Here is a 20,387-nt window from a genome sequence, read left to right on the forward strand (position 1 = left end):
CTCAGAAGAATATCTTAATGTTAAGTATGGACCAACACTGCTAATTGGTATTACTTGCGTGAATGCAGGGAGGAGTTGCAGCAAGAGCTCCACTTATTACTTGGTGTAACTCTGTCAGCCTCAGCAGGTGAGCTGGTACAGTAGCCTGCAGTGTGGTGCAGGGCAGCTGTATCCCAGAGCCATTCCTGCTGCCTCATAACGTCTCATTCTGGAGTTGTAAAGCAGGAAATGAAAGGTAGCTTGCTGTTTTGATGGATATGTGTGGAAAGTGAGACGCTCCTGTTGTTCTCTATGGCCGCAATCAAGAAAGAATGACAGAGTAGCCAAAAGCATTCCTAGCATCCATTATGTCATTCACCTCCAGTATACTTCTGCTTTCTAACCTTACAGGTGACTGTGTCTGAACCTGCTGTTTTGCCTACTGCCCCTGAGTTCCAGTCCAAGCCAGCAGAAGGCCGGAAGGTCAGCAAAGTCATCAAGAGCACTGTAGTGCAAGGTGAGAGGACGGAGAAACACCTGGGGGATGCCAGCCTAGCTCGTGATCTTCCATCAGCCAAAGAGGACTTTGAAGAGGTAAAAATGCCTTTTAAATGTAAAGTACTAAATGAAGGGTCACAATGTACCTGGGCACACATTGTACTGTGTCAAAAGTAGAGTTTAAATAGAAAACAGAATGTAAACTCAGTTATGCTCTGTAGGCTCAATGTCCAGCTGGAGACCAGGAACGAGTGGTGTCCCTCAGGGATTGGTGTTGGGACTGGTCTTGTTTAACATCTTTGTCTCTGACATGAACAGTGGGATTGAGTGCGCCCTCAGCAAGTTTGCTGATGACACCAGGCTGTGTGGTTCGGTTGATATTCTGGAGGGAAGGAATGCCATCCAGAGGGACCTTGACACGCTTGTGAGGTGGGCTGATGCCAACCTCATGAAGTTTAACCATGACAAGTGCAGGGTCCTACACCTGGGTCGGAGCAATCCCAGGCACAGCTACAGGTTGGGCAAAGAAGAGATTCAGAGCAGCCCTGTGGAGAAGGACTTGGGGGGTGTTGGTCAATGAGAAAATGAACATGAGCTGGCAGTGTGTGCTCGCAGCCCAGAAAGCCAACCATATCCTGGTCTGCATCAAAAGGAGCGTGACCAGCAGGTCGAAGGAGGTGATCCTGCTCCTTTACTCCGCTCTCGTGAGACCTCACTTGGAGTATTGTGTACAGTTCTGGTGTCCTCAACATAAAAAGGACATGGAGCTGTTGGAAGAAGTCCAGAGGAGGGCCACGAGAATGATCAGGGGACTGGAGCACCTCCCGTATGAAGACAGGCTGAGAAAGTTGGGGCTGTTCAGCCTGAAGACCTCATAGTAGCCTTCCAGTATCTGAAGGGGGCCTATAGGGATGCTGGGGTGGACTCTTCACTGGGGACTGTAGTGATAGGACAAGGGGTAATGGGTTCAAACTTAAACAGGGGAAGTTTAGATTGGATATAAGGAAGAAATTCTTTCCTGTTAGGGTGGTGAGGCACTGGAATGGGTTGCCCAGGGAGGTTGTGAATGCTCCATCCCTGACAGTGTTCAAGGCCAGGTTGGACGAGGCCTTGGGTGACATGGTTTAGAGTGAGGTGTCCCTGCCCATGGCAGGGGGGTTAGAAGTGTATTATCTTAAGGTCCTTTCCAACCCTAACTATTCTGTGATTCTGTGATTCTACTAGCAAGTATCTCCTTCTGTAGCATAATCATTTCTCATCATCAGCGATATCCAAATTATTATGATTCTATGATACTCAGCTGTATTTTGAAGCGATTAATGTGTAAAGTGTGTGTGCAGGAAGGGAAGAAGCAAACACTACAGAATTAGATGTAAAACATTTTAAGAATCTTAAAAAACCCGGGAGGCTTTTAATGAAGTTGTTGGAAATCATGGCTACAGTTACTGTTAAAGCACACGGGGAGCGAAGTTTGGAAACTGACAGGTCTGTGCTCTGGGTGAGTTGATGTATTTGTCTTCAACGGGAAGCAACAGTTAACAAGTGAAGTAGCACCTTTCCCAGTTTTCCTCTTTTTCTGGTCAGTGTAGATGTTTCAGTAAGAGAAAAGGGGTATGGAATGAAGGTAGCATTTTCTACAAGGAACTGGTAGTGCTTTGCTCTATATTCATTTTGTTGTCCCTTTGAATAATGTGTAAGGTAGTAGAGATGAACTCACCTCCAGAAGAAAGGAAAATAGATTTTTTTTTTTTTTTTTTTTCTGTTAGGCTGGTTTCTATGTACTGTATTTCTAGGAAAAGGAGACTCTCTGTGGAAAACTGGTGTGGCTGCATGCCCTGCCTCTTTCATTCTGGTAGATTCAAGACTCCGGAGCATCATCCATCATTTCCACATAAACCCACATCTGTACTGCCAGTGCTGCAAGCTAGCAGCTTGAGGTGGTAGAAGGAAGGGCTATACATGAGACAGTATGTACTGTGATAGTAAAAAGGTGACTGTAGTAGCTGTCATCACCAACAGAGAGAAAGGATGAGTGCTGTGAGCATGGCACAGCATGGCATAGAGTAGGGCGACTTTGCAGCAGAAAGTACTGAGATGCCTTGGTACAAATACTAGTAAAATGAAACTAGCTTAGACAAGAATCTCTGGTCTGATCAGTACGCTTAAGGGATATTTGAAAGGATGCAAATGGCAGGCATGTGCTCCTAATGTTTATTTGTTCATCATTTTTTCAGCATTCAGCTGCACTACTGCAGATGAGTGCTGTATGTTAGAAGATACATTAGGAAGAGCAATATAGCTTCTGTTCTAGGCTTTTGGGTTGTGTTTTAATGTGAGATTTATGTTTTTGTTTGAGGCTTTGAGCTATGCAGGTAACCAAATGAAAGTCCAGCTCCCCAGTTTGGTAGAGAAAGAAATCCTGAAAGAGGATGGATCAGTGATTAAAAGGTTTGGCTTGGCATGGTGTGGCATGTCAATGAAGTCTTCCTAGAACAGGATTAACAAACACATAACTAATAACTGGATTGATGGGTGTGTCTGAAGTGCAACCACTTACACCAGCAGACCAATGGCAAGGCAGAAGGGCAGCCAGGGGCTGGCTGATGCACCAGTGGGACCCCCTTCAGCCTTTGTGTCCTATGACCCCTGCTCAATTTGTCTTGGCCTACTCTGCACTTCATCCTCTGTCTGTCTTTCCTTTCCCACTCAGTCTTCTATTACATAGTGGGGGGATGTGGTGGTGTGCACTCCTTCCTCCCTTCCTTTCCTTCCTCTCACACTTGTCTCCTTTATTCCATGCTTAAGGACAACACTCACTAAGTCCAGCATGCACAAGAGGACTGTGATGAAGGATCAGGATGGCCAACATGTGCACATAGAAGAGCTGGAAGACACACCAGAAGCACTACCACAGGATGATCTCCAACAACACCTCCAGCAGCTTCTCAGGCACCTCTGCAGAGAGGACTGCAAATAGGACAACCGAGAAGCTGCCACAACCCAGTCCTCCAGCCCTTTACATAGCATTCAGCATCATTATATGCACACATCACAACCTACATCACTACCAGAAGACAGAGTTACATCTGCTTGTTTCTTGATGCAGAGACTTCTTTTTTTTTTTTTTTTCCTTACCCCATTTTTCATTTCAGCATTTTGTTCAGTTTTTTGGTACACTGTAAGATGAGTTGTGACCAAAGAGCATTCCTCATCCAGGATCATTTTCCACTGAACCATCCTTGCTGTGCTGTGCTGGGAGTTTGTTCACATCACCACTTCCTGCTGCTTCTGTGTTGCCTTCTTGAAAGGATGTTTGTGTCCGTGAAAGGACTTCACGCACAGGCCTCTTGAACAAACTATGTACATGCATAATCACCACAGCAGCTAACATGTAAACTCCCTGTATATAGTGACAGCACTTGGAGTGCAGAAAGCACACTGCCGACCACTGCGAGTAGCATCATAGGTTACAAGCTCTGTTGATGCTGCCCATGAATGATTCACAACACAAACATTAACATGATCGATGGCAAACACAGATTTGCTGAGAAGGAAGCACTGCAGATCTACTGCATCTGCAAGATTTCCACTTTAGGGACAGTCTAGTGAAGGCTCTGAAAGCCAAGCTCAAAACCTGGAAGTTCAGCTGTTCCCCCAAAGCAACAGCTGACTGTGGCCATTCATACTTCCAAGAGTTTTGGAAAGCCACTTAGACATTACCAGAAAGAGGAAAAAAAAGGAAAAAGAAAACAAACCGAAACACTCACTTAGGTAACCAACTCACTAACAGCTATCTCTATGGCACACTTGTGTAAGGGATTAACCTCTTTTAGATCTGGACATGTGTCAGGGTGTATTTAATAATCCCAACTGCTGTAGTTTCCCGTTCTCAGCACTGCTTTGCCAACCACACCACCTCATTGGTGGTACTTCCTGCTGGCCGCTGCACTGTAGATACCTACAGGCGACAGACCTACCTACTGCACCAAGAGAGTAATTCAGTTTCTGTGTTTTATTGAGATTGCCTCTTATCCAACACATGCATGTGGCATCAGAAGGGCAAGCCCAGACCCACCCGTAATCCCGTCAGCTTGTCAGCCCTCTTAGCACTGAGCGAGCAGTTTTTACCTTCTAATGTGGAGTTTTTTAACAAGGAAGTGCTCACAGTCCATAAGCTATTTTCTGTTCCTATATTGTTTTCCATCTCTACATAGGATATATATATTTCTAAACTAACCGACTGACAACCACGACAGCATGCCCACACTTTTCCTAAAAGGGAAAGTAGAATTCCAACATTGTGGGTGTTCTGCACCTTCATATGCAACAGAGGGAGCTCTGGAGTGTTGTAGCATGTGTACTGCACATACATATACCTAAACTGACCATTTTTAAACAGCTGATTGAGTTTATTAGTATACACAAGACCCCAGTATAAGATACCCTTTCCTCTGAGAGTAATGCTTTTTCCAAGCCTATCTGACCGTCTACTGTTACATGGTCCTTTGGTTCTTTAATGACTCACTCAGTGCTCAGATCAAGGGCACTTCCTTGACAGTCACAATGCTGGAAGCCCCGTATCTCTCAGGAGTTCTTGCTCCCTGCAGGCCAACCTGCCCAAGGTGCCACATAGGAGGAAAGCTAAATTAATACAATAAAACGTTTCGGCAGCCAAACCAACAGAGACCCCTGATGAAACATTCCCCACCGTATCACGGCTTCCTTTCTGACCGAGATAGCACAGGATGGTCTTCAAGGACGGGGCTCTAAAGAAATGCATTTCTTTGTGTTCTTTGCGGTGCAGATGATGTTCTGTGTAACAACATAATGGTTATTCACCTCTTATTTTGATATTTTGCTGTGTTAATCAGAGAACTTGAATACTGTGAGAAGAAGTGAATTTTAAGTTGAGAAATCAGCATCTTGTTCCCATGGTGATAACACTAATTGAATATATCTATGAGGGCATGTATTAGTTAAAAATTAAAAGAAAAATACAACACGAACAATACATAGCTGCAATGTGTACAATGGCTGATTTAACTAAATAAACATATACAAGTGTTCAATGTAGAATGCCTCGCTCTCTTTACTGCCAGCACAGCAGAAACAACAGCTCCCATTTGGATACCTTACCCAAATTATCACTGTTACAGTTCCTCTGTATATTTGTTTCTGCTATTCAGCACCAACGGCTGTGTCCATCTTTGCAACAGTCAGACACCCTTTGAAAAACCAGTAACAGCAATTAAAAAGCATGTATCTTGCCTTGTTATCTCAAACATGGTGCAGACAGTTCATTACAGTCGCTTAGTTTCTCAACCAGAGGAAGGACAAGGAAGAAAAGGGCATGGTGGAATTCTGACACATCTTAAATCTGCCACATGTAACATCTTTTAATGCACAGAAAAGTCTCTTTTTTTTTGCCAGTTGAAGCTTATCCAGTCTGCACAATCACTGCAGCACTGTGGCTAATGTAATAGCTCACATTACCCCAGTCTCCCCCTTCTGCTACTTACTCTCACATGCTCACTCCACCTACATCTTTTATGGAGTCACATTAGTTGGAGGTTTCTTAAGAATACCCAAGTTCTTAAACCTAGGGACAAACCTTGTGCTTTTCAGGGCCTGTTAAAAGTGGCAACAACAACTCAGGTACTACCTCACTGTTCCTTTTCACCTTGAGCAAAGGCTTTATTTCTGTACACAAGTATACAGCAACCACAATCTATTTACAAAACTGAAGAGGTTTATAAAGATCTATTAACTAGCTTTTTTCTTTTAACCTGAATATAAAGCTCTATAAGCCAGCCTTGCTACCAGAGCCTCCATTATCTTCTTAGTCTCAGACTTGATCGACAGTTTATGTCAAATGGAAATGGAAAAGGAATTAGAGAGATAGAACACAAAAAGCATAAGCACCTTCCCAGTGAGTCATGAGGTTTAGACTAGACCCCCACCTAGCTTTCTAAACTCCTGACAGTTGAGCCTAGGTTCAACTGGATCTTGTCTTGGTCTCAGATCAATGGTTTTTGTCCAGTGGCATTGGAAAAGCAATTGGAAGTACAGGGCTTGAAGGTGAAAAGGATGAGAGAGACATGGCTGTTGAGGCACAAGATTCAGATTGGACCCCCTTGCTTTCTAAACAGAGCATAGGTACAGCTGGATCTAGTCTTAGTCTCAGGCTTGATCTATGGTTCATATCCAACGTCACTATATCTGGGCAATTAGTAACAGTAAAAATGTAAAAACTCCAACATTTTACAATGCATCTCCTTCACCCTATCCCAACAGGCCTCAGTCACTACAAGAGCAAGGTCTGGCCATGGCCACAAGACAACAAAATTCTCCTTCAGCCATTTCAACACATCATTTCCCAAGGGGTGAGTGATACCAGCCTCACCTCTCCAAGGCTTCCTGACACACTTGCCTTTGCCTGTTCTTCCTAGCAGAGGTGGCTTTATATTGCTACGTCCACTTTATCTTGCTACTGCTAGTTCTCCATGCAAAATGGAGACCATTAACATAAAATGTATAAAAGGTGGTTGAACCTTCCTGAGGCCAGATAGAATTAATAACCTCCACTCAGCTTTCCCTGAGCAGTAGCTGGCACTGTACAGCACTTTGATTCAATAGCCACTAGAGTGCAGCAAAAATCTTTAATGAAAAGACAAACCCACACCACAAGATTCCCATTTTTTGAGATCAAATGCTCCAGTTATCATCAAGAAACTCCCCACCCCTTATTCCACATTACAGTTATGTACATGTGTATTTTAATTCCATACATATACACAGTCTTCTCCCCCAAGACTGCAACAGTAAAAGGCCAAAAAAAGTTTCAATAAGGGAATCAGAATACTTTTGAAGAGTTAAATTTCATAAAAATCATAGGATGGTTTTGGGCTGGAACCTTAAATCTCATCCAGTTCCAAGCCCCTGCCATGGGCAGGGACACCTTCCACAAGACCAGGTTGCTTCAAGCCCCGTCCAACCTGGCCTTGAACACTGCCAGGGATGGGGCAGCCACAGCTTTGCTGGGCGACCCGTGCCAGGGCCTCACCACTCTCACAGGGGAAAACTTCTTCCTACTGCCTTAATGAAATCTCCCTTTTTTCAGTTTAAAGCCATTGGCCTTTGTTCTGCCACTACAGACCCTTGTCAAAAGCCCCTCTCCAGCTTTCTTCTCAGCTCCCTTTAGGTACTGGAAGGCTGCTGCTGACGAATAAACAGTGCATCAGTTTCAATCTCTTAAGAGACAGGTTTTTGCTAAAAACAGTATGTTTGGTGCTGGGTGATGGCTAGAAGGTGCAGCTCTTGCTCTGCTGAAATGGCTGTCTAATGCCATGGCACAGGTATTAGATGTTACCCTGATGAGGAACAAGGAGCAGCTAGCCCTCTAGCCAGCCTGACCTGCAGGCAGCCACCAAACCCAGGCTCATTGCAGGGGGTTGTACTACATCACCTTTAAAAGACCCTTTAAACCCAAACCATTTGATGTTTTGTTGATAATTTAGCAAGAGGTGCAGTTACACTTGCTCTTTGAAATGGTAAATAATTAAAAGACCCCACCCAATGAAGATAAATACAAAGATATTACCAGTAATGAAGCCTGAAAACAGCAGAGTTTATGCTGGGGACAGGCTTCTAGATTTGACACTTCCTAAATAGCACTATATTCTTTACGAGTCATTCCTAACCAGTTTTGCATTCCATCTTTGTGTTTGGCTTACAATATTTCTGGGTCATTCACTCCCACCTTTAGCAAGTTGATCCATTTTAGACAGGAGGCCTGTCCCCCCACAGCTCCCATACACACAGCTGTGAGCACTGAGCCACAGTTATATGCCAGCAAAACCATCAGTAATCCTTAACTGGCCACCCCACCATCTCACACAGGCTGTCTCTATTCCATTTTTGGGTAAAATCACTAAGCCATTGACTCGGCCTTGCCACTAGGTCACACCAACAGACCGACATGTGGTCTACTGGGCATGAGAAATTGCTGGATGAGGCAGATAAGGGAGTGTGAGGAGCTGACAAAAGCCACAGACAGTGCTGAAAGGGGTGCCCGTGTTTCACAGGGCCTTAAGAGGGAATTTGGACATTACATGCAACCACAGGGGAGTACTCGGGAGGTGCTTCTGAGGTAACCATATCCATAATGTCCTCTAAGGGAATAATAATCATAACAACAATACCAATTATTATGCCATATTAACATTATTATTGTTGCTATTGTTAGTGTTGTCATTATAAATACCAAGTGTGAGTATGGATCTAGTAAAAGTTGGACCATCACAGAAAAAGTAATTGAGGGCAGGTTGTTTATTCAAGGGGACTTGAGGCAGAGAAAGTGAGGTACAAGAATGGCAGAAAGGAGGGTCAAGAAGTGGGAAAAGGAATGACAGAGTCATATGAATGGGGCCTCCACTTGATCACAGCAGGACAATAAAATAAAGCCCATGTTCCTGACCCTACCGAAAGAGTTGAACCTGTTTCTGTGGCCAAGGGGCCCGGGGAGGAGGGGGGGGTGGGGTAAGGCAGGCAGGAGGTGGTCTACCTTGACTTCAGCAAAGCGTTTGACACAGTCTCCCACAGCATCCTCACAGCTAAATTGAGGAAGTGTGGTCTGGATGATCGGGTAGTGAGGTGGACTGTGAACTGGCTGAAGGAGAGAAGCCAGAGAGTTGTAGTCTATGGGGCGGAGTCTAGTTGGAGGCCTGTATCTAGTGGAGTGCCTCAAGGGTCGGTACTGGGACCAGTATTATTTAATATATTCATCAGTGATTTAGATGAGGGAATTGAGTGTACTATCAGCAAGTTTGCTGATGACACTAAGCTGGGAGGAGTGGCCGACACGCCAGAAGGCTGTGCTGCCATCCAGTGAGACCTGGACAGGCTGGAGAGTTGGGCGGGGAATAACTTGATGAAATATAACAAGGGAAAGTGTAGAGTCCTGCATCTGGGCAGGAACAACCCCAGGTTCCAGTATAGGTTGGGGAACGACCTGTTAGAGAGCAGTGTAGGGGAGAGGGACCTGGGGGTCCTAGTGGACGACAGGGTGACCATGAGCCGACACTGTGCCCTTGTGGCCAAGAAGGCCAATGGCATCCTGGGGTGTATTAGAAGGGGGGTGGTTAGTAGGTCGAGAGAGGTCCTCCTTCCCCTCTACTCAGCCCTGGTGAGACCTCATCTGGAATATTGTGTCCAGTTCTGGGCCCCTCAGTTTAAGAAGGACAGGGACCTGCTGGAGAGAGTCCAGTGCAGGGCAACTAAGATGATTAAGGGAGTGGAGCATCTCCCTTATGAGGAAAGACTGAGGGAGCTGGGTCTCTATAGTTTGGAGAAGAGGAGATTGAGGGGTGACCTTATTAGTGTATATAAAAAAGGGGAGTGTCACGAGGATGGAGCCAGGCTCTTCTCAGTGGCAAACAATGATAGGACAAGGGGCAATGGGTACAAACTGGAACACAAGAGGTTCCACTTAAACTTGAGAAGAAACTTCTTCTCAGTGAGGGTGACGGAACACTGGAACAGGCTGCCCAGGGAGGTTGTGGAGTCTCCTTCTCTGGAGACATTCAAAACCCGCCTGGACACGTTCCTGTGTAACCTTATCTAGGTGTTCCTGCTCCGGCAGGGGGATTGGACTAGATGATCTTTTGAGGTCCCTTCCAATCTCTAACATACTGTGATACTGTGATACTGTGAGGCTTTCCCTGCCCCGAATGGGAACACCCAGGCAGATGGATTGCACTGTCATGTGCTACTGCCCATTCCCAGCCAAACAGAAAGTTCCCACTGATTCCCATCAGTCTTACTGATGCGCCTCGCTGCTCTGCATGTAGGTTTGTGAAATTCATCAGTACTCACTTTATTTTCCACAAGAACACTGGCATTGACCATGGCTGCATATGTTACAAACTGTGGAAAACCAGTCCTTGGTGGGTTTTTTTGTTTGTGGGTTTTATTCTGTTTCTTTGGTTTTGTTTGTTTCAAGTAATTAAAACCAACCGCACTGCAGCAACAACTGTCTGTGGATTAAATTCCAAATTGTGCTTTCAGGCACAGCAGGGTTTTACGTCCTGCTTAGGTGAAGGTGCTGTTAGTTTAGTGTGTCTGTAGATGCTACCTGTCTCTTTCACGGACACCCCCTTGTAGTGGGGAAAGAGCTTGTGTGCCCTTGTGAGGTTGGGAGCTATGCTGGCGGTGGCTTATGCCTCCAGCAGGGTCCGCCATGCCAGACAGGTCTCAACTGAAGGGTCAAAGTGTGTCCATGGGCAGGATGGGCTCACTAGCCTTCAGGCAACCATCCTAGGACAAGGACAACTCTAACTTCAAACCCAGGCAGATGGAGCTCGTTTAGCCCTGTAAGGCCATCTAAGAGAAGGACACTCTAACCAAACCTACGACCTGAGAACTTTGCTGTCACCATCCAAGCTCGCTAGGCCCTGGCAGATAAACCTCAGGTGTAAAGTGTGGGGCCAGTTCCGCACATGCTGTCCCTCACCTAAAAAATCCACTGTGCAGGCCCGAAGGGTTTACTCACGCTTGCCAAGCCCTGTAGCAACAGGTGAGGGACGAAACAGCAGGTGATAAGGTGCACTGGAAGTCACAGACCCAACCCTGCATGCAGGTGGTTCAGGACATTGGTCACTCAAGATTGACCCGGGAGATGACAGTCTTGTTCGGCAGCATCCTGAATGACCAAGCAGCCTTTTTCAAGGACAGCACTGCTTGCTCCGTATGGAGAGAGGCCTAGAAAAGGTGGCCTAACCAAAGCTCATCTCCCCCTCCACCTGGTTGGCTAGCCGCGGCCAACGGGCATCTTCTATTGCGGTCAATCAAAGACAAAGAGACAAAGGCATACACCTGCCTCCAAAGGTGTGTCCAGATTGACACTCACATGTTGGAACATCAGAACCATGCTTGATACAGCGGACAGTGGGAGTCCTAAGCTCCATTCTGCTCTAATTGCCCATGAACTGTCATGACTCAACATCAACATTGCTGCTCTCAGTGTAGTTCTCCTTTATGAGGAAGGCAGCCTTAAAGAACATGGTGCCAGCTATACACTCTACTGGTCAGGTAAATCCAAAACTGAAAGTCATCTTTCTGGAGTTGGTTTCATGATTAAAATCTCCATCATCTCTAAACCTGAAAATTTGCTGATAGGTCATTCCAATCATATTATCTCCTTATGCCTTCCACTACACAATAAGCAACATGTTGTTCCTTTCAGCATATATGCTCCAACTCTGCAAGCTGACCCTGCAGAGAAAGACAAATTCTACTCCAACCTGTGTCATCTCACTCAAAAGGTTCCTATAGAAGATAAGGTCATAATCCTTGGTGACTTCAACGCCCAAGTAGATAAGAACTTTGAAGCCTGGAAAGGCAAGCATGGTGTTGGCAGCTGCAATGATAATGGTCACCTCTTACTAGAGTTCTGTGCAGAGGAGGTCTCTCTCTCTTACCATCACCAACACTATTTTCCAGCAGAAAGACAGCTGGAAGACAACCTGGATGCATCCTCGATCTAAACATTGGCACCTTACTGATTATGTCTTAGTGAGGTAGAGAAATGTTCATGATGTCTGTCACACCCGAGTGATGCCTAGTGCAGAATGCCAAACAGACCACCACCTTGTGTGTTGCAAGCTTAACCTCCACTTCAAGCACAAACCTAAGAGGGGCAGCATTCTGAGGAGGAGGCTCAAAGTTAATAATCTCCAAATCGCTGCAGTGAGGGACAGCTTTCAGGCTAACCTTCAAACTAGCCTTGAAGACCATCTTACACATTCTTCTCCTGAAGCGCTTTGGCAACATATTAAAAACAGCATCCTGCAGTCCTCTGTAGAATCCATTGGGTTCTCCTTAAAGAAAAACAAAGACTGGTTTGAGGATAACAACCAGGAGGTCCAGGAATTGCTGACAAAGAAGAGATCTGCTCATCAAGCACACCTCGCTCAGCCACTCTGCCATGTAAGAAAAGCAGCCTTTCATCTTGCATGTAGCAAACTCCAACAGAAACTTAGAGACATCCAGAACAAGTGGTGGGTCAACCTAGCAGAAAAGACTCAATTATGTGCAGATTTGGGTGACCACAGAGGATTCTGTGAGGCTCTGAAGGCAGTGTATGGACCCACATACCAGGTTCAAAGCCCCTTACTTAGTGCAGATGGCCAAACGCTTCTTACAGATAAAATCTCCATCCTGAATCGTTGGTCTGAACATTTTCAAACCCTCTTTAGTGCTAACCGTGTAGTCCAAGGTGCAGGAATCCGGCACATTTTACAACATCCAGTGAAAAACAAATTGGATATAGCTCCTACCATGGGAGAGACTGTTAAGACTATACAGCAGGTGAAAACTGGCAAGGCAGCTGGGGTTGATGGGATCCCACCTGAAATATGGAAGCATGGAGACCAAGCACTTCATGCTAAATTTCATGAGCTAGTTGTGCACTGTTGGAAACAAGGTAAATTACCATCAGATTTCCGTGACACAGTCTTCATCAGTCTGTGTAAGAAAAAAGGCGTAAAGTCAGACTGCTCAAGCTACCGAGGCATAACTCTGCTCTCCGTTGCTGGAAAAATCCTTGCAAGAATACTATTGAACAGATTAGTACCCGCTATCACAGAAGAACTTCTACCTGAAAGTCAGTGTGGTTTCAGAGCTAATAGAAGTACCCCAGACATGGTATTTGTTCTCAGACAACTGCAAGAGAAGTGTAGAGAACAGAATAAGGGGCTCTATGTAACTTCTGTTGACCTCACCAAAGCTTTTGACACTGTGAGCAGAAAAGGCCTGTGGCTGATCTTGGAATTAGGTTGTCCCCCCAAAATCCTCATTTTTCTGTTCTCATGTATTCTGTTACATGAGGGTCAGTGTGGCTAAGTCAGATATGGCGATGCACTCTCTGAGCTCTTCCCAATAACCAATGGTGTGAAACAAGGTTGCGTTCTTGCACCGACTTTATTTACAATCTTCTTCAGCATGATGCTCCAAAGGGCTACGGTAGACCTCAATGAACTAAACAGCATTTATATTTGATATCATACTGATGGGAGCCTATTCAAAGGCGACTGAAGGATCAGACTAAGACCCTAAATCATCTTGTCCGTGAACTGCTTTTTGCTGATGATGCCGCCCTTGTTGCCCACACAGAAGCAGCTCTGCAGCGTTTAACATCTTGCTTTGCGGAGGTGGCTGAGCTTTTTGGGCTGGAAGTCAGCTTGAAGAAGACAGTAGTTCTCTACCAACCTGCATCACAAGAAGATAACCATCACCCCCACATTACCATTGGCAAGCCAGAGCTTAAGTCAGTTCAGCAGTTCAGCTATCTGGAAAGCATTATTTCCTTGAATGCCCCGATCGACAAAGAGATAGACAACAGAATAGCAAAGGTATATAGAGCCTTTGGAAAACTCCATAAAAGAGTCTGGTGTAATAAACACCTGAAGAAAAGTACAAAGATCAGTGTCTATAGAGCCATTGTATTGTCTACTCTTTTATATGGGTCTGAATCATGGGTCATCTACTGTCATCACCTGTGACTCCTCAAACGCTTTCATCAGCACTGCCTCCGTACAATTCTAAACATCCATTGGACTGACTATGTGTCTAATGTTAGTGTCCTTGAACAGGCAGGGGTCACCAGTATCGAGGCCATATTGCTGAAATCACAGCTGCAGTGGGCAAGGCACGTCTCCAGGATGGAGGATCACCACCTCCCTAAGATCGTGTTTTACGATGAACTTGTCACTGGTCGCCACAAGAGAAGTGCCCCAAAGAGGAGATACAAGGACTCCCTGAAACAACACCTTAGCCTTGGCCATATTCACTACCATCAGCGGTCCACCTTGGCCTCCAATCGGAAGACTTGGAGACATACCATACATAATGCTGTTGACTCCTTTGAGAACACACATAGAATTAGTCTCGAGGAGAAAAGACAATGTGGAAAGAATCGTGCTTTGCCTATACCACTCGAGACCTTTCACTGTGCTTTTTGCAGCAGGATATGCCTATCTCATATTGGCCTTTTAGTCATCAGCACGCTTGTAGTAAGTGTGGGTAAAGCCCTTCCCAAATTGTTAGCGAAGTCAAGCCATGAATGAATGAGATGCTACCTCTCCTCTGTGCAAATTAGGGTGCTGCACCATGCACAGTAATGCTGCATCCTTATTTATGCCAGCACCAGTGTGTCTCAAACCCATGTGGATAATCAGAAATGCTTTTAGAAAACTCTCAAGTACCTCAGAAGACTTTTCTGCAGCTTCCTGCAGCTCCGCTTTGTCTTCCTGGGTACTTGACGGTTTCCTAAGCCTGTTTTGGACTATCAGAAATGTTTTGAGTGCCTCCTTAGCTGCAAACCAACGGCTCAATTTAATAGAACTTTTAATGACAGCCATTGGCAGGCAGGTGTGATTTTCCTTGCTCCCATCTCACCAAAAGCCAGACAGTCTAGAACAGGAGTAAATAAATGACCCATTAGTGCCAGCTGTCTATTTCCAACTGAGTTATCTTTCTTCTGTTTTATATTACTTTGGTGCATGGAGGGCTTTACTTCTGCTCTTAATTTCTCTGTCCCACTTATTTTAATATCCAGGTGTCACAACTGAACGACATACAGCAGTAGGTTTTATGCATCTACTCCAAACAGCCTGAGAAAACACTGACTCAAGAATCTGAGAGACATTTCTCTAAGGTCTTTGCAGCACAGAGCCCGAAATGCACATTTTGGAGGGGTGGCAGTTAGGGACTTGCCTGGCAATTCAGACACCAGAACAGCTGTTGCAGGTTCTGGACATTAAGTCACCTGAATACTCAATATTGTCCAGGTACTCTAGCTAGTCTCCTGGATAGACAGTATTTCACCATTGAAGATAAGGCCCTGTCTAGGGACAACACTTAGAAATCAATGTTACAGAGACAGGAAAATGACTGATCCCATGGGGTGCAGAAATACTTAGGAGGAATAGGCAAAACTGCATATGGGAATTCAGATCCAACTTGATAGTGGCAGGACCTCTACAAATCTTAAGTTCTTAGCCCAAGTCTGCAAGCATCTTCAGCATCATTTTGGTACCAGACTCCAATTAATATTCAGCAGAAATCTTTGTTCCTTACAAACCACTGAACAGAGCCAGAGGACTGCACCCAAGTCCATCTCTTACTGTACTGAGCCTTTACAACACTCATTCTCAGTGATTCTCTAACTTCACTTTTCCATGAGTTTCAGCATGTGTTTTATCTACTTGATATGGTTTCTGATACTGCCTTAGCTTTTACATCTAATCTTAAGAGGCTTTTTTACCTGCAGGCTGCTGTTTGCTAGTATGTGATATATTCACATGCACACACCTTGAGGCATTAGCCTAGCAACATAAAAGAAATGCTTTTTTGCAAAAAGAACTGAAATCACCAATGTGGTATACTCAGATTTTAATGATCAAAATTACCTTTGGCAGTTTTGCATGGGCTCCAAAATGAACCTGCTCCGTCTTTTTTTTGGAGGTAAGCCACTTCTGGCTTCAGTTATCACTTAGTTTTTTGTTGAGCTGCCTGGAAGAAAGTCACTGAAATGAAATGCAACTGTCTAGAGATGTATGATCCCTCAGTCTTTCAGATTCTTGAATTTGGAATAGAAACAAACAATGACTAAAATATTTTTTTTTTACCAGTCAGATGGTAATTTTATGATTCATGTTTCTGCAACTTGTCTTCTTTTTCTAAATGAAAGCTGTTTGGGTTTGTTGTTTTGTTTTGTTTTGGGTTTTTTTTGTCTGAGGTTTATTGTTGGTTTTGTTTGTTTGTTTATTTTTAATTATTTACTATGCCTCCAAATTGGTTGTGTTACTTTTGAACTTATCTGTATTTATCATACCTCAAAGGGTTAAGCACACTTCAAAGAAGGCGTGCATTGCAGAAGATGAGAAAACCCATACTGTGGCTGTATTACCTCTCTATTGTCACCTGTCACTAAATTCAAACTTTACTATTTGACTGCAAAGGATAAAGGAGAGGACAATTAAAGCCTAAAAAAGAAATGGAAGATGTGAATGCAGTATTTTTCTCACTCACACTTCCATTTCATGTCTTCATAACTATCATTTCATTCCCTGAAATCAAACCCATTTATGAGAAGCTGCACCTCAGCTGTAAAAAAAAATTCCTATCTAGAAACTTCCCCAATATTATCCTGAGTTATGACTCAAAAGCATCTCATTTCTTGTTCAACTGTCCTAATCTGCCTCCCAAGGGTAGACAGAGTGGCTGGCAACAGTGAAGAAAAATAAATGCTTCCCATAGATAAAAGTATGCATTTATGTAGGTTGTACTCACACTCGTCATCATCATCATCATCATCATCATCATCACAGCTGTTACTGCTGACAACAAAGAGCAGGTACTCTGATGAGTGGTCAGAGAATAGACTAATGCCTTCTCTGAGTTTATTTTCATGTGGTGGGACAGCTGATCCCGCTTGTAGCAGTCATTTTTCTCCTTGGTAGCTGGTGCAGTGCTGTGTTTTGACTTTCGGCCTGGGAACAGAGCTGGTAACACTGATGTTTTAGTCTGACCAAGGCCTTTCTGAGCCTCATGCTCTGCCAGGGAGGAGGGGAAGCTGGGAGGAAGCAGAGACAGGACACCTGACCCAAACTGACCAAAGAGGTATTCCATACCACAGCACGTCATGGCCAGGATGTAACAGAGGGTTACCCAGAAGGGCTAGGGACTGCCAGGGTTGGACGAGGTATTGGTTGGTGCTTGGTCGGGCTGGGGGGCGGTGAGTTATCGGTCACCTGGTGATGAGGTGTTGTATTCTCTTCCCTTATTATTTCCTTTACCGTTATTATTATTATTGGTGGCAGCAGTAGTGATTTGTGTTATGCCTTAGTTACTAAACTGTTCTTATCTCAACCCGTGGGATTTGCATTCTTTTCGATTCTCCTCTCCATCCCTCCAGGAGTAGGGGGAGGGAAAGAAGGGGGGGAGTGAGTGAACGAGCTGCCTGACTGGTTTTAAACCACACCGCCACACTTTTGCCACAGAGCATAACAAAAAGTATGCATTATTGTAGGAAGATCCTCAGTTCTGGTCAAATCCATAGCTCGGATGACTTGACCACAGCCATACAAGATGTGTGCTGAGTCCCTTCTGCTTCGACAACTGAAGCTGTGAATTATCTCAAAGTTACTTATACCCTGATAAGCTCTGGCTTTTAAATCCAGACTTTGTTTAGTTTCCTTTCCATTATTATCTTTTAATTTTCTTTGAGAGGCAACAGTGATAAAGTAAGCCTTGATGTTTTTCGTAACTCCCCCAAATTAGATGGTAGTCGTAACACGAAGAGATTTATTTTGTGTGTGCAGAAATGTTGTGGGAAGAAAGATGAAAGCACAGCAAATAGGCTCCTAAGAATGTATCTAGACTAAGCAGTCCACTTTTCTGAAAGGTAACAAAACCTCAGCCTTGAGCTCTGCAAGCAGATGCTAATAGAAGGATGAAGGACAAAAGTTTTTGCTGCCCCTAACTCCCTTTTTCAACCCTAATTACTGACAGACTGAAGACCACAGTTACTTGGCCAGTCACTTTCACTGTATTATCGTCTGGACTACGACAAGCATTTTGGACCAGTAGACAAAACCTGGCTTTTTGTAACAATGGCCAAATGACAGAATCTCACAGCAATGACCTTGTAGCAATAGATTTTTTGTGCTGGAGTAGGACCCGTAAAATTTGGTAGCATTTCCTAGTACAGGCAGTACTTGGGCTCAGCTATCTTGGGCTAGTCAATTCAACTTCTCTTATACCTTTGTCAGCCTCTATCTACCAACAGAATGCTGCAGTTATCTCATTTCCTTTGTCTTGCCCCTTCACAAAGAAATTTTTTTTTGTGTCAGGGAAACCGATGGCAAGGATGCAGGATCCCTCGCTGCAGGAGCTCACAGAATATCTTCAAATTAAAGTTTATTTGTTTTAACTGAAAATTATCAATGTATTCATTTCAGTGGAACCAAGCAGACTCTTTGGAATAGGAAGTTTGAAAAAAATTATCAAAGACCTTTAAAAAAGTAATTTCTGCCAAATATGGAACAGCTAACCTGTTCTTCTGCTTCAGACTCCACATGCGTGCACTGGGGCACTATGCTTTAACCAAGTCACTGTAAAACTGGGACCTTGTAACGACATCTTCTTCATCAATCACCACCATCTCAAATGTCCTCCATTTGTCCACCAGCTCAGAAAGATTAATCTGCCATCTAAGTATCAGAGCCTAACATAAAGTTCTTTTTGCTTCTGTAAGGTAGTACTGGCGGCAAAAAAAACCCAGTAACTTGTGGGTTTGCATGTGGGTTTTCTGGGAGGGACTTTGGGTGGGTTTTTCTCTTTTATTTTGCTTTTTTTGTAGGATATACAAAGAAAATATACTGCTAATGTTTTACAGATGTATTAGCTTTGAACTGCTGACAGATGCAGGAAGTTGGTTTTAGCTACTGTAATTAACTAGGATGACCTTCAAAACTCACAGGGCATTAGCACATGCTTTATTACTGCCCTCCATTCCAGTATTGCCCTCAGGATCACGTGATGTGGCTTTTCTCAGATTTGGGAACTGCTGCCTAGTTTTAGTTCCAGGAGAGATGGGAACCTTGCTTTTCAGCAGGAACTTAACTCGGGACACCACCAGCTCAGAAAGCAGACAGGTTCCTGTGACAAAAGCTTGGAATGTGAGCAAATGCCACAAACTGTGATGCGCTGCATGCCATGCAGCCAGCATAAGGTTCTCTAAGCTCTCTTCATAATTCTGGCCATAAACCCTTCATACGCAGACTGTAATCACCGTCATTCAGGGAATGAAACTCACCCTTGCACTTAAAACCCCCTGTCATCCTTTGACTTTGTGGCCTTGGGCAAATCATAGACTGGCAGTTTTTCACCCATAAAACTAGGTAGGTGATGCTTGCCTATCATCAATGACAAAGTAAGGATTAATTAGCTAATGTTTTCAAAAGCCTACCAATCAAACAATGAAGCATGGCAACACTACACGCAGTAATATTGCCTGTTGTTTAGCTGCTGATTGTGTCCCAGGAACAGGTCTCATAGAAAAGAGAGACACAAAAAGTTGAATTAAAAAATAAGGACGATGGAGGGATTAGTTTCAGACACAAGAGTTAAATTATTTGTTTTGAGGACTGGCATGTGTTGCCACTGTGCCTTTAACATGATAAGTGCCATGTTTTCTGTTTTCAGGATTTCTGGTGGGGGAGAGGATGAAAGGGTTTGGGAAGAGGAGCAAGGCAGGGTACAAGCAAAGAGGTGAGCATCCAAGCAGAAGGGCTGGGAGTACAGAAGCACATTCTGACAGAAGCCCTAGACTGCTTTCTCCTCTCATCATCAGAACATTTAGATCTTTGTGCCAATTACTTCTCCTCAGAGACAAGTGGTGTGACCTGCAAAGGCCTTTTAATGAAAACAGCATACTCCTCACACACACAACCCCCAGCTCTTCCACCCTCTCAAATATCCCCCTCACATCCTTTTGGCAGACAGCAAAAGACTTGTAGGATACAAAGTAGCTCTGCCTTGCCATGTGTGAAAAGTTGGTCTTAACTGGGAAACAGCATTTACAAGAAGGTGTGAATGTTGCAAGACTCAACACCAAGATCCCCTATTTAACTACAGAGGAGAGTATTTTCCCATGCTGCCTCTTAAGTGTACCTCAGGGTACTAACCTTGAGAAACCCATTACAAATAAGAGATCAGCAAAGCATCAACAGGACTTTTAGGGCTTTGTTATTTGTACCTGTTCACATACTGAAATTACCAAACACATCCAGCTATTTAAGTAGAGAGATGTGTCACATTTCCTGTCCTCAGCTTGTGTTAATTAATCC

At 44.3% G+C, this 20,387-nt stretch overlaps 2 protein-coding genes across 16 annotated transcripts in view; one reads left to right on the forward strand and one right to left on the reverse strand.

Annotated features, from left to right (window-relative positions):
• ANK2 (ankyrin 2) overlaps window positions 1-5,553 on the forward strand; it is a 372,658-nt gene extending 367,105 nt beyond the window's left edge. For all 15 annotated transcript variants that reach the window (XM_061343843.1, XM_061343845.1, XM_061343842.1 and 12 more), the window contains 2 exons: window positions 391-573; window positions 3,283-5,553. In XM_061343843.1, the coding sequence (XP_061199827.1) occupies window positions 391-573; window positions 3,283-3,297 (198 nt within the window). In that variant the 3' untranslated portion in view covers window positions 3,298-5,553. The remainder of the gene's footprint in view (window positions 1-390; window positions 574-3,282) is intronic.
• Window positions 1-16,845, reverse strand: part of NEUROG2 (neurogenin 2) — a 456,819-nt gene extending 439,974 nt beyond the window's left edge. Inside the window, exon 1 of the mRNA XM_061343884.1 lies at window positions 16,830-16,845. The gene's annotated coding sequence lies outside the window, so the exon portion shown is untranslated. The remainder of the gene's footprint in view (window positions 1-16,829) is intronic.
• Window positions 16,846-20,387: the final 3,542 nt, after the last annotated feature.

Source organism: Neopsephotus bourkii, unplaced genomic scaffold, assembly GCF_033783945.1.
Source record: "Neopsephotus bourkii isolate Nb327-2 ecotype Australia unplaced genomic scaffold, CSIRO-AGI_Nbou_v1 NB_1827, whole genome shotgun sequence".
In the NCBI taxonomy this organism is placed as follows: domain Eukaryota; kingdom Metazoa; phylum Chordata; class Aves; order Psittaciformes; family Psittacidae; genus Neopsephotus; species Neopsephotus bourkii.